At 37.9% G+C, this 24,353-nt stretch overlaps 2 protein-coding genes and 1 pseudogene across 2 annotated transcripts; 1 reads left to right on the top strand and 2 right to left on the bottom strand.

Annotated features, from left to right (window-relative positions):
• Nucleotides 1–2,901: 2,901 nt before the first annotated feature.
• LOC105963618 (uncharacterized) lies at nucleotides 2,902–3,729 on the bottom strand. Its single transcript, XM_012988036.1, has one exon. It carries the CDS (start codon nucleotides 3,727–3,729, stop codon nucleotides 2,902–2,904), a length of 828 nt encoding a protein of 275 aa, XP_012843490.1.
• Nucleotides 3,730–13,206: 9,477 nt separating this feature from the next.
• Nucleotides 13,207–13,881, top strand: LOC148767438 (secreted RxLR effector protein 161 pseudogene; annotated as a pseudogene).
• Nucleotides 13,882–21,624: 7,743 nt separating this feature from the next.
• Nucleotides 21,625–23,911, bottom strand: LOC105963616 (uncharacterized). The gene is made up of 3 exons (XM_012988035.2): nucleotides 23,093–23,911; nucleotides 22,170–22,988; nucleotides 21,625–21,738 (listed from the first exon to the last, which is right to left on the bottom strand). Exons 1-3 carry the CDS (start codon nucleotides 23,909–23,911, stop codon nucleotides 21,625–21,627), a joined length of 1,752 nt encoding a protein of 583 aa, XP_012843489.2.
• Nucleotides 23,912–24,353: the final 442 nt, after the last annotated feature.

Below are 24,353 nucleotides of genomic sequence, written 5' to 3'. Positions count from 1 at the left end.
TTAATCACAATTATTCATCTCATGAATTAATTAATTAATACGATTAATTGCAAAAATAATTAACGGACTCCCTTCATTCATAAAGCATTCAAATAAGAATGAAGTCCATTAATTATTTACCATCCAATTTGTGTTCCATTAATTAAACTAATTTAACGATTAAATTAAATAATTAATCCAACACTATTCATTGAATTCAAATTAAATTAATGGATCAATTATCTAATTTGGGTTTAATTGATAAATAATTTCAAAAATTAAAAATCAATTAATTTAAATATTAATTCTCAGAAAATCAAATAATTTTTTTTTTTTTTTTTTTTTTTGTGCTGACCGGACCGGTCGGACCGGTTCGACCGGACCGGTTCGGTCAGCTGGGGAAAAACAGCAGCAAAAACGAATTTTTTCAAAAATTAAAATTTTTTATATTTTCTGAAATATTCAAAATATTTAATTAATATTAAACCACCCAATTTGATAACACCAAAAATTCAACAATTCAACAAATCGAAGCATGCTTTCGAAAACGATAAACACGTTGACAAATAACCGATTAACCCGTGGCTCTGATACCACTGTTGGGGATCGTGCATGTATACGCAGCGGAATTTAAAATTTTTATATCGAACTAGTTTCGATTACATGCATAAACTAATCACATAGTCAACGTACCTTAACGCTTCCGCCATACATATGGTAATTATCGATTTAATTGAAAAATACGTAAAACCGAAAATCACGAAACATGCTTATTCATCATTCAATAAAATCGAAACACGTAATCACATATTACTCATGCTCGTAAATTAAAATTCATACAAACATGTTCGAATTAATTTACGACAGTTTCGATTTGTTTACCTCTTGTAGCGTGAGATTTCGACGAATCGAAATCAAGAACCAATCACGTACAAGCTGCGATTACCAATCCTCGGGGCTGCAGGAACACCACCGAACGGCAGCTGGTCCGAAGGTGGAGCGACGGCGGCGCGTGCGTGACAACGGCGGCGGCGCGTGGGCGGTGCAGCGGCGCGTGCGGCGGTGTGGCAATTCCGTCGGGGCAGAAGCTCCTCTCCAATTAGGTTTCACCTCGAATAAACGGATCTCCCCCTACTGTAGCACTAGATACAAAGGGGTTAGATAACAAGGGAATACGATAGAGAAAGGAGAGGGAAAAACCGGCGGATTCCGGCGGCGGACGGCGGCGGCGCGGCGGAGATGCAGCGGCCGAGAGGGGGGGCTGAGCGGCTAGGGTTTTGGTGCTGAAAAATCTAATCTCAAAACTCCTTTTGAGGTCTATTTATACCTAGGGTTTTCAACCCTAGCGGGCTTAAGTCATTGGGCTTGACCCACTGATGCTTTAAGCCCATTCCCTTTATGGCCTCGTTTCTAATAAACGATCGTCCACAAAATTATAACAAAATTATATTTGTGACGAGCTCAAAGTCCTCGTCGATACGAGTGCCTCTTCGAAATTTCCAATTTCCAAAATTGGAAACTTCCACTTTAGTGGACTTGCTAAATCGGGAAACTTTCCAATTTAGAAAGTTCACTAAATTCCGCATTTCTCTTTCTCTACGTTTATTCCGACTCGTAATCCACAATCACGAATCTTGGACTCAATCATATTGACCTCCAACTTTGCAAAGATTAACATATTAATCTATGTTCATTGTTATCAAGGATCCATGTTACACGAGAAGTGTGACCCTCAATGGTTCAGGTGTATGCTAGCCGTGGGCTCACAACTCTTTGTGATTCGAACAACACATTGTTCTTATACGAACTCCTCCCAAGAGTCCCGATTAGAGTAAAACTCATTTTACCTAATCCCGATCAAATCGGGGCCCATCGAATCAAGATTGGCGTCTAGCAACTACGCATCATGATTCCCTAGATACAAATGAAGTGCCTGCAAGAACCTTATGATATAGTTAGCGTACAGTACGATCCCTTCGTAGCACATGTCCCGATTGAACTAGAGGCATTGGTTCACCGAGACCTCTTATAAAGTTCAATGACCGTGCGAACGTTCTAGGTATTATAAATCCGTTCGTGTGCGACTTAGGGAAACACATTTCCCTAATCACCCCACTATCAACTCTGGCCAGAGATTCCATGGATTATAAACCGTCAGAACACACAGGACATCCATGACTACTCAAGCGCTCGAATCCCCTACTACAATGCACAGACTTCACACTAGATTTCGGATTGCACGAACGTTGGCCCTTGGAGCGGTCCGCGGTGGGACTCAGGGACAGGTCACGATACAATCGGTCCTCTAGTGAAGTCACGGTGATGTCTGGGTCTTAAGGACTAATGGTGTACAACTATATCTTAGAAACCTATTACTCGATGAATGAGAACCACTTATAGATTTCTAGGGCGAGGGAGTTCAGTGAACTCATCCAGTATGAGCACCCACTCAAGTATGCCGATGTCACAACACCGAGGACTGATGAGACGCAGTACACATACACTAAGTGCTAGTCTCAAAAGGGAAAGGCCGGTATCCTCATTATTGGCGTAACCCATCGACTAGGAACAAGGTTTAACAGTTACATTACATTGCTGAGTTATCTCACGATTCTACTAGATCAACTCACAGTAATAGAGTAACTCGTTAGGACTATATCTATGCTGCTTGCATGGGATAACAGATATAGAATGCCAAATAAGATATTTTATTATTACGAATGAAAAACGATTGTTTTATTACAAGAAAAAGAGAAAGACCACAGCCACAAGTTGGCTAGTTGGTCACCTACTCAAACAAATAGACGGGCTAATTCCCTTAATATCCTCAATAGACCAACCTATAGCCGATCTATATTCTCTAAGGGCCTCCAACAGTGTGTTTGTTTCGACCCCGCTCAAACTAGAAGAAATGATCATCGGTTAAGTCTTGTCTGCTCCAAAAAAAGCATAACAAAGATAATCCGGTAATTGTTTCAATTCCAGTACGGGGTCCGTTTTCACACTAACTGGTATCTCAGGGATGATTCTTACCTCGTCTATGCCCAAAATCTCGGCACATTCAAGAAACAACACACAATCAAGCACATTATTTTCAATTGGAGTTTCAGGGGAAGCAGAATGCAAATCAATAGAGTTAACAATGCAGTGCTCAACAGAATCACATAATTCATACAAATCAAAAAAGGAGGAAACATAGTCCTCGATCACGTCTATTCTACTGCAATGCTCAACATGTTCAGAGTATTTAAATGCATTCATCAAATTGAAAACAATCTCTTCCCCATTCACCCTAAGTTTCAAAGATCCTAATTCCATATCAATCATCGCCTTACCAGTGGCTAAGAATGGACGACCTAGAATAATTGGTGCTTCATCATCTTCAGGCATTTCAAGTACCACAAAATCAACAGGCAAGATGAATTTTTCTACTTTAACTAGCACATCTTCTACAATCCCATTAGGGTATTTCAATGAACGATCAGCTAATTGTAAAGTCATGCGAGTGCGGTTCAAATTTCTTAAGCCCAGTTTTAGAAACACAGACATAGGCATCAAATTAATACTTGCCCGCAAATCACATAAAGCTTTATCGAAAGTAGAATTTCCAATAATACAAGGAATAAAGTAACTCCCTCGATCTTTCATTTTCTCTGGTAGATTCGACTGAAGAATGACACTGCAAGTTGCCGTGAGTGTCACTGGTGTGTATTCTTCGATTCGTATTTTCTTGGATAGTACTTCCTTCATGAACTTGGTGTTAGAGTAGGTGACCAATGGTAAGTGTTCATTTTGCATGATTTTCACTTATCAATTTTTCGGGTTTTGGTCTTCGTTCGTCCGAGTATAGGCTTTGTTTGTATATATTATGTTATTTTTGTTTTATTTATATTTTAGGTAAAGAGAAGCTATTTTTTCCGATTTGAAACGATATTGGAAGCAAAGCCGAAAATCAAACCAAACACGTGCAAAAGTGCATTCTCGTGGATTGTGGCAGTGTTTGCTATGTCCAGCATAACTTTCACACACAACCTCCAATTGAGCTGATTCAAGTGACCTTAGAAAGATAACTTCAAGATCTACAACTTTTGTGAAATGAAAAATTGTCAAATTACTGCTAAAAAAGGGTCAAAACAGTGTTTGAAGTTGGCGCAGAAGCCTAGATCGCGATCCAAACTTCCAGTATCGCGATCTGGGGGGTCTTACAGAAGACTTTCTTGATCATGACCCAGATCGCGATCTAGCCTTCCTAGATCACGATCTAGGGGGTCTCACAGAACATTTTTTGATCAAGAACCAGATCGCGATCCACCATTCCCGTATCACGATCTGGCAAGGCGGTGCGCAGTTTCCACGGTTGCTAGATTGCGATCCAAGTAGCCCAGATCGCGATCCGGGCACATAATTCGAGAAGAGATATTTTTATTTGATTTATCACAATAAATAGAAGGTCTCTTCTTAATTTTTAAATATCAAGACATAGCTCAGAATCTCTTCTTCGATTTTTCTTCGGTTTTCGCCAATTCTTCGCGGGAAGCTTCGACGAAGGTTTTGACTCGGGTTTTTCATAATCTTTTTCTTTACGTTTAGTTTATGATTTCTCGTGTTCTTCATTTTGATGCTATGTTTGTAATAAACTTAGTATTTTCTTCTAGGGAAATGAAACCTTGTATATATTGATTTTGATTTCCAGATCTGCGATCTATTTATCGTTCTTTGATTCTGTTTATGTTTTCCTGTTTTAAATGCTTTCGATTGTTTGGCCAAAATTTGAATTGATTCTAAATGGGAATGAACTCGAGAGAGGATTTCTCGTTTGATTTTAGGAAAACATAGCTCGGGTTGTGGAAACGGAGACGTGATGCACCTCGGGTAGCCCTTAAGGACTTGACCTAAATGTTGTCTTAATATGAGGTTCTGAACGGAGACGTCGGACCTGTGGGTAGACTCTAACTACACTGGAGACGGGGATTAGGGTATTTTAGTGTCTGGGTTAGAGAATATAGAATTGACATTAGATTCGGATTTGTAGATCTTTATCGATAGTACACTGGTGGATTTTACCCTAGAAGCCATTACACGTCGGAATTCCTAGCTTGTCCTGGCGGACTGTTGTTTTTATTTTTGTTTTCTTTTAGCTTAATTTCATCCCCTATTCGTTCGTATGTCTAAATAAAGTTTAGGATCGTATAATTACGGTATTTGGTAAATTTAGGAACTTAATTCCCTGTGGATCGATATCTGGGATTCACTATTCTACAAAACGCGATACTGTACACTTGTGGTTTTTCATACGTAGGTTTTACGCGTATCAAACAAGCCAACTTGTGGCTGTGGTCTTTCAATTTATTCTTGTAATAAATAATCTTTTTCGTATTAATGATAAAACACCTTGGCATTCTATATCTTTGTCCCTTGTTCAAACATAGATGTAGTCCTTACAGTTATTACAAGTACTTGTAGTTGATCTTTTAGGATCGTGAGATATTTACTTAAGTATGATAACTGTTAAATGTGTTCCTAGTCGAAGGGTTACACCACAAATGAGGATATCGGTCTTTCCCATTAAGAGACTAGCACTTAGTGCATGTGTACTGCATCTCATCAGTAAATGGTATTGTGATATCGGGATGCATAAGTGGGTGCTCATGAGTTGACGAGTTCATTGAACTCCCTCTCCCTAGAAATCTCTAAGTGGTTCCCAATAATCGAGTAGAGATATCTATGGTATAGTTGTACACAATTAGTCCTTATGACCTAAACATCACCGTGACTTCACTAGAGGACCAGCTGTATCGTGACATGTCCCTGAGTTCCACCGAGGACCGCCCCAAGGGCCCGTGTTCGTACAGTCCGAAATCCAGTGGGAGGTCTGTGCATTGTAGTCCGGGATTCGATCGCTAGAATAATCTTGGATGTCCTATGTGTTCTCATAGTTTGTAATCTTTAAGTCTCTGGCTAGAGCTGACTAAGTGATGATTAGAGAATTCGATTCTCTAAGTCATGCATGCACGTACCGATTACAACACTTAGAACGATCGCACAGTTATTGAACTACTAAGGAGGTCTCGATGAACTAATGCCTCTAGTTTAATCGGGACATATGAATCGAAGGGATCGTACTGTACGTTAACTACATCAAAAGGTTCAACAGGACCGAGCCCAGCAACTTAAATTGGACCAAGTAAAAACTAACGAACTTAAGCTGTTGGGCCCAGTCCAACTTTAATACAAGACACTATAAATACATGATTTACACTATAAATACATGATATTTAGGTCTTGCAAAAAACGACAACACACAATAGAAAACCCTAGCCGCTCTCTCACACTTTCGGCCGATCCTCCCCCTCTCCGCCGCCGTCGCTGTCGCCGGAATCGGCCTCACGCGTCGGTTACTATTGGTAGTATATTTCCTTTGTCTTTTTCTTCCGTCTATTCTGACTTTTGCGTGTTTAGTGCCACGTATTTAGTAGATCTCAGTATACGAGGTGAAATTCGAGAGGAGGGAGACCAAGAAGTCGATTTGCCGAGAAGCCGTCGCGGAAGCACCGCCGCACACGCCCCATGCGCCACCCGAAGATCGCGCGTGGATCTCATGCGCCGCCGTCGTTGAGCGCATCAGTCGGCGTTGCACCGCCGTTGATCCTCCCGACTGCACGGATTGGTTTCCGTGGCAGTTTGCTTCGATCCGAGAGTTTCCCTCACGCTTCAAGAGGTATTTTTCGGATCCGGTTTTTATCAGGTATAATTTAACTAGATTAAATTATATGTCTATATTCGCAGTATGAATTTCGTGGATTGCTATATGTTATCGTTTGTATAAATTCATGATTTACTAGGAGCATGCTATGTGATTTATTATCGAATTAATTATACTCATGTTGTCTTTAATTTTCACTGGAAGCGCTAAGGTACGCAATTAATTGTTTAATATGAATCGAGCATGTGATTATGTGAATTAAATTGTTTAATTTCATGTAAAAAATTTGTCTTCCGCTGCGTACACGTGCCCGATTCCCAACACTTGGTGTAGTTTAGCATTACCTCCAAGACTTCTACAAAAGGGATGTTGATTCGAATTTGTTTGATCTTTTCGATGAACTTATTTAATTGATCCTTGAACTTCTTCTTCTTTAATCTTTCTAGATAGGAATAGGAGTTATCAGAAGAGGAGGATTGTCAAGGAAAGAAATGTTATTGGGCTTACTAGCCTCTTTTGTACTACTCCCTGAAATGGTGATTTTCGGCTCGATCGTAGTCGGTTGTACGATTGGCTTTGGTGACTCGTCTGTTGGATAAGGAGGATTGGTCATTTGCATCCACTTCGGGTGGTTATGGCTTGACAACTTTCTTTTGGATTGACTTCGGTATTGCTCGGAAATCCACCCTTTGCCATCATGGACATGGATTGGGCGATTTGCCCTATTTGCATTTCCATATTATTCATTGTTGACTTTAGGCCCTCCATCTCATGTTCTTGTCGGTGAAGACGCTCGTCATAAGTCGGTCCTCTTTGCTCTCTATGATGGTTGAAACCGGAAGGAGGTTGTAGAGCATTCTTTGGATTGGCGTAGGAGAAGTTCTCGTGATTCCGAATTCCCATGTAGTACTGAGTAGGGTTTTAATTCTGATTGTTTTTTCCCCGGAAATTGTTGAATCGGTTGTTCATATAGCGTGCATGCTCCCAATCGTCATTTGTGACTTGCGAATTACTCGCTGATGCTACTTATTCGGTTTGTGGCCCTCGAACTGATAATTGGGCGACCTGATTTGATAGGGTTGCTAACTGTGCTGATAACGAGGCTAATGGATTGAGTTGGTGGACTCCGACCACCTTTTGTGTACCACTTCGTTCGGACGGCCAATGGTAAGCATTCTCACACATTCGCTCGACAATGTCTTGAGCGTCTGTGGGAGTCTTGTTTTGCAACGATCCACCTGAAGCAGCATCGACTAGAGATCGGGCGGGTTGGTCGAGCCCATTGTTGAACAACTCCATTTGATCCCACGAGTTGAATCCGTGTTGAGGGCATTGTCGTAATAAGTCCTTGAACGTCTCCCATGACTCGTGCATTGGCTCTTGGCTCATTTGTCTGAAGTTGCCTACATCTCTTCGTAGTTGTGCAATCTTCGAGGGTGGAAAGAATCGTGCCAGAAAGACCGCACGTGGATCTCACGCGCCGTCGTTGTTGAGCGCGCCCGTCGCTGCTGCACCGTTGTTTCTCCTCCCGACTGCACGGATTGGTTTCCATGGCAGTTTGCTTCGATTCGAGAGTTTCCTCACGCTTCAAGAGGTATTTTTCGGATCCGGTTTTAATTAGGTATTAATTTAATTAGATTAAATTATATGAATTTTCTGGATTGCTATATGTTATCGTTTGTATAAATTCATGATTTACTGCGAGCATGCTATGTGATTTATTATCGAATTAATTATACGCATGCTGTCTTTAATTTTCGCTAGAAGCGCTAAGGTACGCAATTAATTGTTTAATACGAATCGAGCATGTGATTATGTGAATTAAATTGTTTAATTTCATGTAAAATTTTTGTTTTTTGCTGCGTCCACGTGCATGATTCCCAACAGTGGAATCAGAGCTTGTTGCGCAATTAATTGCGTTTTTAATATGCTATGCTTAATTTGATGCTTGTTCGATTTTTTAAAATTGTGATTGTTGTATTATTTAATTGGGTGTTTTCGAAAGTTTAAAATATTTTGTAAATATTGTTTAGAATTTTTTTCAGCTTTAAAATTCTTTAAAATTGGAAAATCGGATCTCAAATTTAATTAAAATTGTCGATTTTTAATTTGTTCGGATCGAACCGGTCAAACCTGCCGGTTCGATGGTTCTGTTCGATCCAACTGAACGAATCGACATGGATTCGGGTCAGTCACACCGGTTCTCGGTCTGACTGACCCGACCCACTGATTCGCGTTAGGTTGACCGGTCCGAACCGGTCAGGACGAACCGGTTCACTGAAAATAAAAAAAAATTAAAAAAATATATTTTTTTCAAATTTCCAAAATTAAACTTAAAACAAATTGATTTTAGTTTTTAGAAAATTATTTTCAATTAAACCCAATTAGATAATCGATTCAACAATCATCTATTTTAGTAAATAGATGTTAGATTAATAGATTAATAAATTAATTTAAATTGTTAAATTGATCCTAATTAATAGAACACGCATATAATATTGATTATACTTCAACTTAATTACTAGTACCTCAACATTATTTGATTGATTTATGCTAGTTGAGGTCCTATAATTATTTTGAAAAACCCGATAATTAATTAATGTAATTAATTATATATTTAGGTCGTATGTTCCTCTTAGGACAGTATGCGTTTCCATATACCTTTAGAGAAGATAGATGTAGGAATCACATTGACCAATCCAAACCTTCTGATGAGATAAATTTTTTTCTAAAAATCCCTCATTCTTAATTTAATTAAGAATCGTTTCAAGCTATAAAGAAAAACCAATCTGTTGAAGTTTTCTTTCCTTCTGCCAATGGTTAAATTATGTGTAGCCCCTTGCAATAGTGCAGTAAGCCGTGTTAGCGGGGAGTACAATAGTAAGGTAAGCTGTAATTCAATTGACATAACGATGAAGGTAGCCATAGAAAAGGTTATGCTAGATTAACGTGTCAGCTAGATTAACTAGGGGCTGCATTAGTTTGGCATAATTAAGTTCTATGAGCATCTTTGATTGGTAGGTTAGACTTGACACACGAAGATTTTGAATTTGCGAGATTAACTTAGGTCATTATCAAGTGTGAGGAAAATTACTTTAGGGTCATATAAAGGATATGATTGATTGTGATCTACCTTTCGATTAACTACGGGTTATATTTGTCTATTGGACCTAAAGCCCATTAAAGAAAAATCGGTTTTCTTATTTGTCTAGTAGAGGGAAGTGGAACTCGATAAAATTAGTGGGAGAACAATTAAATAACATAAGTCCAAACATTTAATTGTAAAATCATTTAATACGAATCTCTAATAATCCTCTTCTCTAAACCTCTCAGATAATCATGTCTAAGAATCCCATAATGTCAATCCTTGATAATAAACTCAATGGCCCTAATTACCTAGATTGGTTGTGTGGTCTTAAACTTGTGCTAACCGTTGAGGGGCATCTCTATGTCCTTAATGAGAGACTTCCTTCCACTATACCCGACACTGCGACCGATGTTGAAAAGGAAACTTATGAAGCATGGAAGAAAGACGACACTCATGCTAGGTGCTACATGATAGCCGCCATGGAGCCCGCGCTTGTGAGGAAATATGAGTCTCACTTACATGCTTTTGATATCAAGGCTCATCTCGATAGCATGAATAGTGAGAATATTAGGGCATCGAGGTATGCTGCTACAAAGGAGTTGACCATTGCGAGACTGCGCGAAGGGGCTTCGGTCCACGAGCACTGTCTCAAAATGATCACTCTCCTTGAAAAGCTAGTGAACCTTGATGTCACCCTCCCTGTCGAGCTCTCGTTGGATTTGATCCTGTTGTCCCTTTCTAGTTCCAATGAATCGTTCATAGTCAACTTCAACATGAAAAAACTTGATCCTCCCTTGGATGAGTTAATGAACATGTTAGTCAGTTCCGAGTCCACCATCAAGAAAGAGAAATCTGTTCCCGTTGCTGCTACTTCTGGAAAGAAGAGTTCTTCCCAAAAGAAGAGAATAGAAAGAGTTCCCTTCCTAAACAGCAAATGCGAAGTGGGTGAAGGTAGTGAGGGCCCTAAAGCGAAAGTCAGCAAGCAGGTTGATGATGTTTGCCATCATTGTGGAAAGAAAGGACATTGGCGCTGAAACTCCAAGGCTTACCTAAAGCAGAAACGTTCTGAAAAGGGTACGTATTTCATTGACGTAAATTTGTTGTCAATTCTTCTTCTTGGGTATTGGATACGGGTTGTGGCTCACACTTATGTAATGATTTGCAGCTAATGACAAGAAGTAAAAAGCTTAGAGCGGGTGAGACCTACCTAAGGATGGGGAATGGAGCAAGAGTTGCTGCTGAAGCCGTTGGCACAATTTACTTAAATGTTTTGGATTCTAGTTTTCCTATTGTTTTGAACGATTGTTTATTTGTTTCGTCTATCATTAGAAAAAACCTTATTTATATTCCTATTTAAGATATTGAAGGTTTTACTTTTGTTTTTGGAAATTCGATTTGCATTATACAAAAGGATGAAAATTTGATTGGCAAGGGACGACTATTAAACAACTTATAGGAACTAAATCCAAATGAAATACCAATTAATGTTACATCAGCAAAACGTAAGGAGATAGATCAAAACCTCGCACAACTTTGGCACGCTAGATTAGGTCATGTCTCTTTAAGAAGGATGAACAATTTTGTTAGTGAAGGATTGTTCGCTATGGACGACGTGAAATCACTACAAACTTGTGAATCTGGCCTTAAAGGGAAAATGACCAAGTCACCCTACAAAGGGAAAATGGAGCGAGCCGAAGGTCTTTTGGATTTGATCCATACAGACGTATGTGGTCCACTAAGTGTTAGTGCGAAGGGTGGATACAACTACTTCGCTACATTTTACCGACGATTACTCTAGGTATGGGTACGTGTACTTGATGAAGTACAAGTCCGAAACATTTGAAAAGTTCAAAGATTTTAGGCACGAAGTAGAATAGCAACTCGGACGAAGTATTAAGAAACTACGATCCGATCGTGGTGGAGAATACTTGAGCATCGAGTTCATTGACTATGTAAAAGAGAATGGAATACAATCTCAATGGACTCCACCTGGAACTCCTCAACTTAATAGAGTTTCCGAGCATCGGAATAAAACCTTGTTAGACATGGTTCGATCTATGATGGGGTTCACCAACTTACCGGCATACTTGTAGGGTCATGCACTTCGCACTGCCGCGTATTTGCTGAATAGAGTTAACACCAAAGCAGTTAAATCCACATCATACGAACTTTGGCATTCCCGGAAGCCCAACATAAAACATATTAGGATATGGGGTTGTCCCACTTATGTGAAGTGATTAGTGGGAGATAAGTTGGATAGCAAATCCGACTTATGCCACTTTGTAGGGTATCCCGAGGACTCAATGGGATATGGATTCTATTATGTCTAGGAAGCAAAGACATTTGTTTCGAGAAATGCCATCTTTCTAGAAAGGGAGTTTCTATCCGATAGAAAAGGCATCATGATAGAACTTGAAGTAGTTCGAGAACCGCAAAGTGAATTTCAAGCGGAAGAATCGAACCAATACAACAATCCACTAATATACCTCATGAACCTTCAATGCGTAGATCCGAAAGAGTTCGGAAAATGTCTGATAGGTTATTCCTCCTCGAAAATGATGAAGATCGTGTTGATCTTGGACAAGATCCAAGAACATACAATGAGGCCGTATCGGATGCGGACATGGGACATTGGCTAACTGCCATGAAATCCGAAATGGACTCCATGTACTCCAACAAGGTGTGGACCTTGGTAGATCCACCTAAGGGAATAGTTCCCATAGGCTGCAAGTGGATCTATAAGAAAAAAATTGGAGTAGATGGAAATGTATCGACCAAGAAAGCTAGATTGGTAGTGAAAGGATATACTCAAAGGCAAGGTGTTGACTATAAGGAAACATTTTCCCTAGTCGCGATGCTGAAGTCCATTAGGATTTTGCTGGCCATAGCTGCATGGTACGACTACGAGATATGGCAAATGGATGTGAAGACCGCTTTCCTTAATGGAGACACTGAGGAAGAAATTTACATGGTGTAGCCGGAAGGCTTCATATCTTCTGGAAGTGAGAAAAAAGTTTACAAACTCCAGCGATCCATTTATGGATTGAAACAAGTATCCCATAGTTGGAACATTAGGTTCGACTCAACTATCAAAGAGTTTGATTTTGAGAAGAACCCGGAGGAACCTTGTGTATACAAGAAGGTTAGTGGGAGGGCAGTGATATTTTTGGTTCTTTATGTTGATGACATTCTACTCATTGGGAATGACGTAGGAATGTTGCAACAAACGAAAGCATGGTTGTCCACACGTTTCTCAATGAAGGATTTGGGAGAAGCATCTTACGTATTAGGAATACGGATCTATATAGATAGAGCTAGAAAGATGCTTGGCTTATCCTAAAGTCTGTACATAGACACCGTTATGAAATGGTTTAGCATGAAAGAATCCAAGAAGGGATTCTTTCCAATATCCCATGGGGTTCGTCTCTCGAAATCCATGTGTCCTCAGACACCTAGTGAAAGCAAGGAGATGAATATGACGCCTTATACTTCTGCCATAGGAAGCATAATGTATGGCATGCTATGTACTAGACCCGATATCGCGTATGTTGTGAGTGTCACAAGCCGATATCAGTCCAACCCCGGTCCAGCTCATTGGAAGGCCGTGAAAGATATCCTCAAGTACTTACGAAGGACTAAGGATATAATTTTGGTATATGGGGGTGCCAAGTTGAAGTTAGAGGGCTTCACCGACTCTAGTTTTCAATCGGATGTGGATGACTCAAAGTCGAATTCGGGATTTATATTCACGCTTAATGGTGGTGCCGTGTGTTGGAAGAGTTCCAAGCAAAGCACGACGGCCGATTCCACTACCGAAGCTGAATACATTGCAGCGTCCGAAGCTGCAAAAGAAGGGACTTAGAGAAGGAAATTCATCCAAGAGTTGGGTGTCATTCCTAATGCTAATGACCCAGTACCGTTGTACTGTGATAACATCGGAGCCGTGGCGCAAGCTAAGGAGCCGAGATCTCATCAGGCGTCCAAGCATATTCTGAGGACGTATCATGTGATCCGAGAGATCATTGATAGAGGTGAAGTTAAAGTAGAACGAGTCACCTCGGAAGAGAACGTTGTGGCTGTGGTCTTTCCATTTATTCTTGTAACAAAATAATCCTTTTTCGTATTAATGATAAAACCACCTTGGCATTCTATATCTTTGTCCATTTGTCTCAAACATAGATATAGTCTTTATAGTTATTACAAGTACTAGTAATTGATCTTAAGGATAGTGAGATATTTACTTTAGTATTATAACTGTTAAACGTGTTCCTAGTTGAAGGGTTATGCCACCAATGAGGATATTGGCCTTTTCCATTAAGAGACTAGCACTTAGTGTATGTGTACTGCATCTCATCAGTAAACCGTATTGTGATATCGGCATGCATAAGTGGGTGCTCGTAAGTTGACGAGTTCACTGAACTCCCTCACCCTAGAAATCTCTAAGTGGTTCTTAATAATCGAGTAGAGATATCTATGGTATAGATGTACACCATTAGTCCTTATGACCTAGACATCGTCGTGACTTCACTAGAGGACCAGCTGTATCGTGACCTGTCCCTGAGTTCCACCGAGGACCGCCCCAAGGGCCAGTGTTCGTGCAGTCCGAAATCTAGTGGGAGGTCTGTGCATTGTAGTCGGGGATTCGATCGGTAGAATAGTCTTGGATGTCCTGTGTGTTCTCATAGTTTGTAATCTCCAAAGTCTCTGGCTAGAGCTGACTAAGTGATGATTAGAGAATTCGATTCTCTAAGTCATGCACGTACCGATTACAACACTTAAAACGATCGCACGTTATTGAACTACTAAGGAGGTTTCGATGAACCAATGCCTCTAGTTCAATCGGGACATATGAATCGAAGGGATCGTACTGTACGTTAACTATATCAAAAGGTTCTTGCCGGCACTTCATTTGTATATATGGAATCATGACGCGTAGTTGCTAGATGCCAATCTTGATTCGTTGGGTGATTAAGGTGAAACGAGCTTCATCTTAATCGTAACTCTGAGGGACGAGTTTACACCACAGTGGGTTGTGGACCCACGGCTAGCTTACACCTGAACCATCGAGGGTCACACTGCTCGTGCACTCGAGATCTTTGAATAAACGGTCAGATATAAAAATGTTTTATCTTTGCATTATTGGAAGTCAATATGATTGAGTCCAACATTCATAATATAGAATTATGAATGAGAATAAGAAAATGAAAAGAATAGGCGAACATCCTAGAGAACTTTCTAAATTGGGAAGTTTCCAAATTTAGAAAGTCCACTGAATTAGGGTTTCCACTTATAGAAATTGAAAATCGAGAATTGGCGCTCGTAATGACGAGGACGTTTCAATAATTCTGAAAATGTAATCGTTACAATTTTCCGATCATTGAGTTGTGAGAAACGAGCGAGTAAAGAACTAACGAACTTAAGTTGTTGGGCCCGGTCCAACTTAAGCCCGTTAGGGCTTTTATACAAGACACTATAAATACATGATTTATAGGTCTTGCAAAACACACAACACAATTACAAACCCCTAGCCGCTCGAACTCTCTCACACGGCCGACTTCTCACCCACGGCCACCGCCACCGCCGCCGTTTGTTGTCGGAATCGGCCCCTTGCGCCGATTTGTTTCTGGTAGTTCTTTTCCTCTTGTCTTTTCTTTCGTCTATTCTAAGTTTTGCGAGTCTAGTCTCACGTATTTAGTAGATCGAAGTATACGAGGTGAAATCCGAGAGGAGGAAGATCAAGGAGTCAATCGCCGAGAAGCAGCCGCCGAGCCGACGCCGCACGCGCTCTCACGCGCCGCCCGAAGACAGCACGTGATCCTCACGCGCCGCCGCTGCCAGCACATCCGCCGCCGTAGCTCCGTCGTCGCCGCTCCCGACTCCACATATTGGTTTCCGTGGCAATCTTACTTCGATCCATGTGCCTACCTCACGCTTCAAGAGGTAAACTTTTGTGCGAGTAAATAATATTTATTTTTACACAATTCTCATTTTTTTAAACTTTCTAATCAGTATATCAGTATAATAAAATATAATATATATATATATATATATATACATATATATATATATATAAAAGATAAATTCTACACCTAATTGCTTGACATTATTTGACAATTACAATTAGAGACATGTCCTCAATTTCATTCCATGTGGCAAACTGAACTTCAAACAATAAATATAATATTTTATTCTTGGAAACTCTAAATAGACTATTCTTTTAATTTTAACAGTAATTAGTTTAATTTGAATTTAGTTAAACTCAATTTAAATTCTTGCCTTATTGTAATAGCATAATTGGTGTTGTTACGAAAATTTTGTAATTATTCATAAATTTGGATTTGCATTAAAAAATTATTGTAGATTAAATAATTTTATATTATACATTTTACATGGTATGGCCAGAAAATGTCTTTTCTTTTTTCCTAATTTAATACATGACTACTAATACAAGATTTACTACAATCCATTTAGCTACAAATATTCTGACTAATTTTATAATTAAAATTTTAAACCATATAATGATATGGGTATTAAAGTGTAAATAATTGGATATAAAATATTTTAACATTGTATATATCTCTCTATCTTTTGGCATGTGAATACGTGAGTTCTTTTGTCTCACTTAAAAGTTATGCATCTAAATTAGTAAATATTCTTAAGTTTTCTATTTTCCCATCATATGTAATAAGATATATTTATTTTGTTAAGATTTGTTTTATTTTTAAATATTTGTAAAATAAAATTATTTATTTTATAAAATTTATAAGAATCTAATATCTATTCTATATCCTTTGAATTTTGGTAATTACCGATGTGTGGGGGTGTTTTTTGTAATTTAGCTTAACTTCGTGGGGGTTTTCGTAATTTATCATATTAACAAAAATTTGTGTTCTTTTTTACGTTTAATGTTTCCTTATACACTTATAATATTTTAAATAATTTTAATGTGAGTTTGATAATATAATTAAATATTGATTTTTAATATATTTAATATGTGTTTTTATATGCTTCATCTACCACACAAAAGGAATTTGATATGAAAGTTGAGAGATGCAAAATAGTAGACCATTGAAAAAAAATGAATGCAAAATTAGAATTAAGATTGTGATTAGTATGATCATTAAAATTAGGATTATAATTAATATTGTTTGAATTAGTATTAGTATTAATACTATGGTTAGGATTATGATTATAATTAGGATTAATATAGTATTAGAATTAATATTAGGATTATGATTAGGATTAGGATTAATATTAGTATTAGAATTACAATCAAGATTTTTATTATGACTAGTATTAGTATTATAATTATGATTAGTATTAGGATTAGGATTAAGATTAGAATTAAGATTAGAATATGAATTAGAATTAACATTAGCATTCACATTTAGCATTTTTAGTATTAGAATAATGGTACATCAGTGATACACCTAATTTTGAAAATATATATGAGGAGGTTCAATATTTTTTTTCCGCCCTAGTCAAAAATTTAAATTATGATCTTAGTTTGTAAGACCCCCTTGGCAACTTAAGTACTTGTTTTGTCATTTTAGTTTCAATTCAATACATGGCATAACCCTAACCTTTTCTCTCTTCCACTCACACTTAGCCGTTACATCTCTCTCTCTCTCTCTCTCTCTCTCTCTCTCTCTCTCTCTCCCCACAACCCTTCCGCGGCCCACATCTGCTCCCGCACCGCCTTGCGCCGCACCTCAGCTGCCAAATCGCCGCCTTGAATCACCCGTTCAAATCGAATAGACTCGATGGCAAAAAACATGATGGATGATGGTTTTCTTTGTTTTAAATTCATTTCATATTTCTTTCTACTTTTGTTTGATAAAATGGTTTCTAATTATTGTTTTAGTTTCTTCTCTTTTTTTGGTTGAGGGAGAACTCAAACCAGATCTACTATGTTTTTTAAGATCTGTCAATAATTAACATTAAAATATTTTTCTTTGGATTAATTTGATTTTTTATTTTATTTGGTTATCTCGTTCCATTTTTTTTAAACCAGATGTAATTTATTTTTTGTATTTATTTGCAGGTGATCCGAAATGCTCCAAGTGTGAAAGCTCTGTTTTGCTTGATTTCATGCACGATGAGAGGATCAGAGGATTCAAGAAATGAAAATCGCATAATTTAGATTTATTTGATATTTCTTTGAATTCTTGAAAATTGCAGGATGAGAGGATCTTTTGAAAAGTGCATAATCAGAGGATATCGTGCTCTGTTTTTGTGTTTGTGGTTTCATCAATCGTTTTGAGTCACCGCTGCCAAATTCTGATGTTGAAGTATATTTCTCCCTATTCCTCTATCTCCTCTCGATCTGAGTTTTTTTTTTGGTGTTTTCTGGTGTAAAATTCAGTTGCAACAAAAAAAGTCGATGTTGAAGAAGATGAGCAACTCAGTATCAGTTTCACTATAATTATCAATATCAATTTGAATATTAGTATCAATATCATTATCAGTATCAGTATCAGTATTAGTATCAATATAAGTATCAGTATCAGTATCATTATCAATATTAGTATTAGTATCAGTATAAGTATCAGTATCAGTATAAGTATTAGTATCAGTGTGAGCATATGTGGTAGTATGAGTATTATGTTAGTATTAATAATAGTGTATGTATCAGTATCCGCATCCGTATCTGTATCCGTATCCATATCCGTATCAGTATCCGTATATGTATCAATATCAATATCAATATCAATATACGTATTGGTATATGTATCAGTATCAATATTAGTATAATATCAGTATTAGTATCAGTAGTAGTATTAGTAGTAGTATTAGTATTAGTATTAGTATTAGTATTAGTATTAGTATTAGTATTAGTATTAGTATTAGTATTAGTATTAGTATTAGTATTAGTATGAGTATGAGTATGTGTATCAGTGTTAATATTAGTATCAGTATTAGTATTAATATTAATTTTTGTATTAGTGTCAGTATCATTATTATTATCAATATTGATATTAGTACCAATATTTGTATCAATATCAACATTAGTATCGGTATTAGTATCATTATTAATGTCAGTATTAATATGAGTAGTAGTATCAATGGTAGTAGCAATATTAGTATTAGTATTAATATTAGTATTAATATTAGTATTAGTATTAGTATGAGTATGAATATTAATACCATTATTAATATCAGTATGAAGGTGACCTCAGTGCAACGTACTGGTGAAGTTCTATTAATATTTAAATATATAACTCTTTATAAACTCATACAGTTGTTATGTTCGAAAACATTATAAAACATCTTCAATTATTAAATAACTTATCAAATTGATAATGGAATTTACCAAATTTATTAGCACCTAACATGCTTACAAGAGGTTTATAAGAATACTTATAAATGCCAAGCAATAAACGGCCTATTACAATACCAAAAAGTAGGGCTGTGATTAGGTCGGGGGCCGATTACCAGCCTAAAAACTGACCCATCCAACAAATTAATTGTGCTCAAATTTTAAAACCGTTGCCGACCCAACCTTTGTGGATCGGTAGATGGTTGACAACCAAATATTCGGTTCCGGAATGGGTCAGTTGATGAGTTATACCCCCACCTAGTCAACTTTATAAAAAAGTAATCAAATTTTGGAGTGAAAATATGCACATTTTGCGTAATGCCACAACGCGATCATCATTTATCGGTTAAAAATAATTAGTAGAAATTTGACAAAAAAAAACAATTGAGAAATTCAAAGTAAGTAAAAAACACACCCTTAATTTTATAATTTTTAATAAAATTTTAATAATATAGTTGATTGACCGGTAATTATCGATCAACCAACTTTTGACAATATTAGAAATCACCAACCGACCCATTATAGTTGGGTTGGTTGAAATTTTCGATCCGGTTCAATGGATTGGTTAAAAAATTATTATCCGCCTAAAAATATAGTCGGTAATGAATCGGTTGGTGGATAAAAACCATCCTGGTCCCAGCCCTACCAGAAAATATGGCATCTATATAATTTATAATAGATGTCGCATATTATAATTATCATTAACATTAACATGATGATTAACGTATTAGGATTATGATTAGCATTCGTATTAGCATTATTATTAGAATTACGATCGACATTGGAATTATAATGAATTAGCATTAGTATTAGGATTATTATTAGGATTCATAATATAATTTGGATTAACATTAGCATTGATATAAGCATATTAGGATTAGAATTAACATTAACATTAACATTAACAAATTAGGAATAAAATTACCATTACCTTTAGGATTAGGATTATGATTAGAATTAGAAATTGCATTTACATTAAATCTGGATTAATATAGGATTATAATTAGGATTAGTATTGGCCTCATCACTAGCATAATAGGATTATGATTAATCTTAGCGTTAGCATTACTATTACTATTACCATGAGCATTAGCATTAGCATATATGATTATGATTAACATTAGCATTAGTCTTAGAATTAGCCTTGCGTTAGTATATTAGCATTGTAGATTTATATGCCTATAAATTCAGTAATTCTCTAGTTGTAACAATTTGATTAGTCGAAACAATGTTTTAGTTACAACTGTAATTCTTGTGTTAACACAGTTATATTCTACTAAAGCAAATAAACAGAACACAAGAATTAATGTGGTTCAGACACAACTGTGCCCTACATCCACGTGGACCTGCAAACACGATTTCACTAGTTCAGATTTACAGTGTACATTAATAAGACTTATTAAAATAATTAAGACTCCCTCTTTAATTCTTTATGCCGTTCTTGTACACAACTCGAACTCCGTGTCTCTTCCAACAGCAGCTCCACACCGCGTGCCTAGAACTCCTTTCAGGCCTGAACTCCCTTCAGCGACGCGGTTGATCTCCCTTGAGATCTATACAGCAGATCTGTATATGTTGACACATGCAACGATGGCACAGTTCTGTCCAGCAGAACGTTTCAGCAATTCTTCAAAGCTATGGAGTAATTCTTCTCCCAAAAAATGTCACGGTCTTTGTGAGAGGAGAAGCCTTATATAGACGTGAAGTCGGCCTCCAAAGACCTACCTTCCAAAGGAATCGAATAACTAGGAAACAGAATCCTAATCAATATCTAATTCTAATCTAGATAACTATAAAAGATTCCTAACTAGAGTAGAGTACAAGGAAATAAATGTAAGTCCTAAAGTATTATAAATGTAGGACTCTAAATTTCCAAAATAAACATGGGAACAAATCTTTGCCAATCTTTACTTCCCAAGTGTGGCGGATTTCTTTATCGGTAAAAATTTGGCGCCAACAAGTATTAAGATTATTATATTAGTATCAGCAGATTAAGATTAGCATTACACTAGTATTAGGATTATAATTAGCATTAACATTAATATATTAGTATGAGTATTACCATTCTCATTAGTGTATACTAATTAGGATTAGGAATAGGATTAGTACTAGGGTTATGCTAAATATTGTGATCTATGATGCATGAAAACTTCTATAGACATGTGTTCCCAAGTTTCAGAAACTGAAACGCCATGACACAATTCGGAAACGCCTCGGGGTCATTTCCATAAATATTCAAAAAAATTGGGGATGTTTATGGTAATAATGATAAAATGGAAACGCGTTTCCACCCAAAAAAATTCAAAACCGGTTTTAAATGAAGACTCAGAATTGCCTACGCTTATAAAAATCTTAAATCTTATGCCTCTTTTTCACTTCTAGTGGTGTTTTAATATTTTTTGTACATGTTAATTCCATACTGAAATAAAGTTATGTGTCTCAAATATATTTTGTGGAATGATAATTTCGGATTGGAACTTGTAAATTATATATAATTTGTAGATACAAATATGTAATTGAGGATAAATATATAAATTAAATGTTATAATATTTGATGGTGTTCGAATTTCTCACCCTCAAGACCTTCTCCGAAATCCTATTTTGAGCATTGCCGGAGAATCCACCACTAGCCGGATCGGACAGCGGTGGCTAGATGTATAAAGAATAAAATAAAGTTTGTAGAGAAAAAGTAAAGAAATATATTATTGATGTATTAAAAACGTAACCCTAATGAGGGTTTTTACATGTGTTTATATAGGTGAGTTAATAGAGGTGTATAATCAGCCAATTATCTATAAATTGCACGTTTCCTTCTTAATTTATCCAATATTATCGCCTTTCCTTGTATAAAATATCTCCTTTCCTTCTTCTTCGAGTCTTCTCATGCAATTCGCGGCTTGTCCTACGAGTTAAGGCCTAATTTGGGCCACAAATTCGTACAAATTCCTCCGGCCCAGCTCGTGTTTCCTCCGCTGGCCTATTTCCTTGGGCCCAACCCAAGCTTGCCAAAATGGGCCCCATCATCTACTCCCCCCTATTGTTCTCGCCCCTTCATGGTTGCTACACCATCCTTCATGTACCTCTTTCAGCACATATTCAGCTTCGCTGCTTCCTAGACATCTGGCATCTACATGCGAGTACAATCTCTTAAACAAGGTTTCGCCTATTAAGTAGAAGTGCCGGGCCTTGTATTCCATTCGCTCTCGCGTGCGGCGATCTGAGATTGTATTGCCTTTGAGATGAGCAATGATTGGTGTTCGCCAATCTTCCTGATCTTCTATACTTGCAACAAGTTTTTCACCATTACTTCCTAAGAAACGTCCACTGGTTGATAATATGGTTATATTCCGCTCGCTGCAGTCCACGGATGAACTGCCAATTTTGGACAAGAAATCAGCTTGTGTGTTTGATTCTCGCGGGATCTGGATGATTTCGCACTCTTCAAAGCCTTCGACCAATGTTTTGATAACTTTCACATATGCTTCCATTCGTACTTCTTTGATCTCGTATTCCCCCGCTAGTTGTTGCACGACTAATTGAGAGTCGGAGTGAACTTTGGCTTTTTTTATTCCCATTTTTTGTGCTATCTCTAGTCCTTGCGCCAAGGCCTCGTATTCGGCTTCGTTATTCGATGCTCTAACATTGAACTTTATAGCGAAGTGGAACTCTTCTTTGTTGGGTTTTATAAGCAACACACCTGCTCCTGCACCTTGATTTGTTGAAGATCCATCCACATATACTTCCCATGGCTGTGAGTTCTCAATGCGCGTAGTTTCCTGTAGAAAATCCACCAGCGCCTGCCCTTTTATTGCGGTCCGGGGCTCGTATTCGACATTGTACTGGCCTAATTCCACGGCCCATTTGACCATGCGCCCAGATGCTTCGGCGTTCCCCAACGTCTGTCGTAGAGGATAGCTGGTTCTTACTATTATAGTATGGGATAGAAAGTATGGCCTTAATCGCCTTGCTGTTGTGATGAGTGCCAGACCAACCTTTTACTTACATAATACACGGGCAACTGTCTTTTATCTTTCTCTCTGAACAATACTGAGCTGATGGATTCACTCCCTGCAGCTAGGTACATGCAGAGAGTTTCTCCTTCTTCTGAGGGAGATAGCGAAGGGAGTTTCGAAAGGACCTGTTTCAGATTTTCGAAGGAGGTTTGGCATTCCTTCGTCCAGGCGAACTCTTTTCGCTTTCGTAACGCTCGAAAAATAGGAAAACTATGTTCGGCGAGTCGTGATACGAACCGACTGAGTGCTACGACTTTTCCCGCCAGCGTTTGTACTTCTTTGATTGTCCTTGGGGCAGTCATTGCTGTGATCGCCTTCACTTTTTCCGGGTTAACTTCTATGCCCTGTTTAGTGACCATATATCCCAGGAATTTTCCGGTGCAGACTCCGAAAGAGCATTTAGCAGGGTTCAGCTTCATGCCATATCTCCGCAGCGTTAAGAAGGTTTCCGCGAGGTCATCTATGTGTGATGTGGCCTTGCGACTTTTTACTAGCATGTCATCTACATACACCTCTAGATTTCGCCCTAATTGCTTAGCAAACACCTTGTCTACTAGCCTTTGGTATGTCGCACCCGCATTTTTTAAACCAAACGGCATAACTTGATAACAGAATGTGCCTCCTGATGTGATAAAACTAACCTTAGGTTGGTCTATGGTGTCTAGTCTGACTTGGTGATATCCTTGCGATGCATCCATCATGCTCAATAATTCGCATCCTGCTGTAGCATCTACCAGCTGATCTATCCTGGGGAGCGGATAGTGATCTTTAGGACATGCGGCGTTGAGGTCCCGAAAATCTATGCACATACGCCATTTACCGCCTGGCTTAGCTACTAGAACAACGTTTGAAAGCCATTCAAGGAAATAGGCCAGCGGAGGAAACACGAGCTGGGCCGGAGGAATTTGTACGAATTTGTGGCCCAAATTAGGCCTTAACTCGTAGGACAAGCCGCGAATTGCATGAGAAGACTCGAAGAAGAAGGAAAGGAGATATTTTATACAAGGAAAGGCGATAATATTGGATAAATTAAGAAGGAAACGTGCAATTTATAGATAATTGGCTGATTATACACCTCTATTAACTCACCTATATAAACACATGTAAAAACCCTCATTAGGGTTACGTTTTTAATACATCAATAATATATTTCTTTACTTTTTCTCTACAAACTTTATTTTATTCTTTATACATCTAGCCACCGCTGTCCGATCCGGCTAGTGGTGGATTCTCCGGCAATGCTCAAAATAG

Source organism: Erythranthe guttata, chromosome 10, assembly GCF_056151865.1.
Source record: "Erythranthe guttata isolate IM_541 chromosome 10, IM_541, whole genome shotgun sequence".
NCBI classification, from domain to species: Eukaryota; Viridiplantae; Streptophyta; class Magnoliopsida; order Lamiales; family Phrymaceae; genus Erythranthe; species Erythranthe guttata.
The sequence above is the reverse complement of the archived record's forward strand: the minus strand, read 5'-3'. Positions and strand labels throughout refer to the sequence as shown.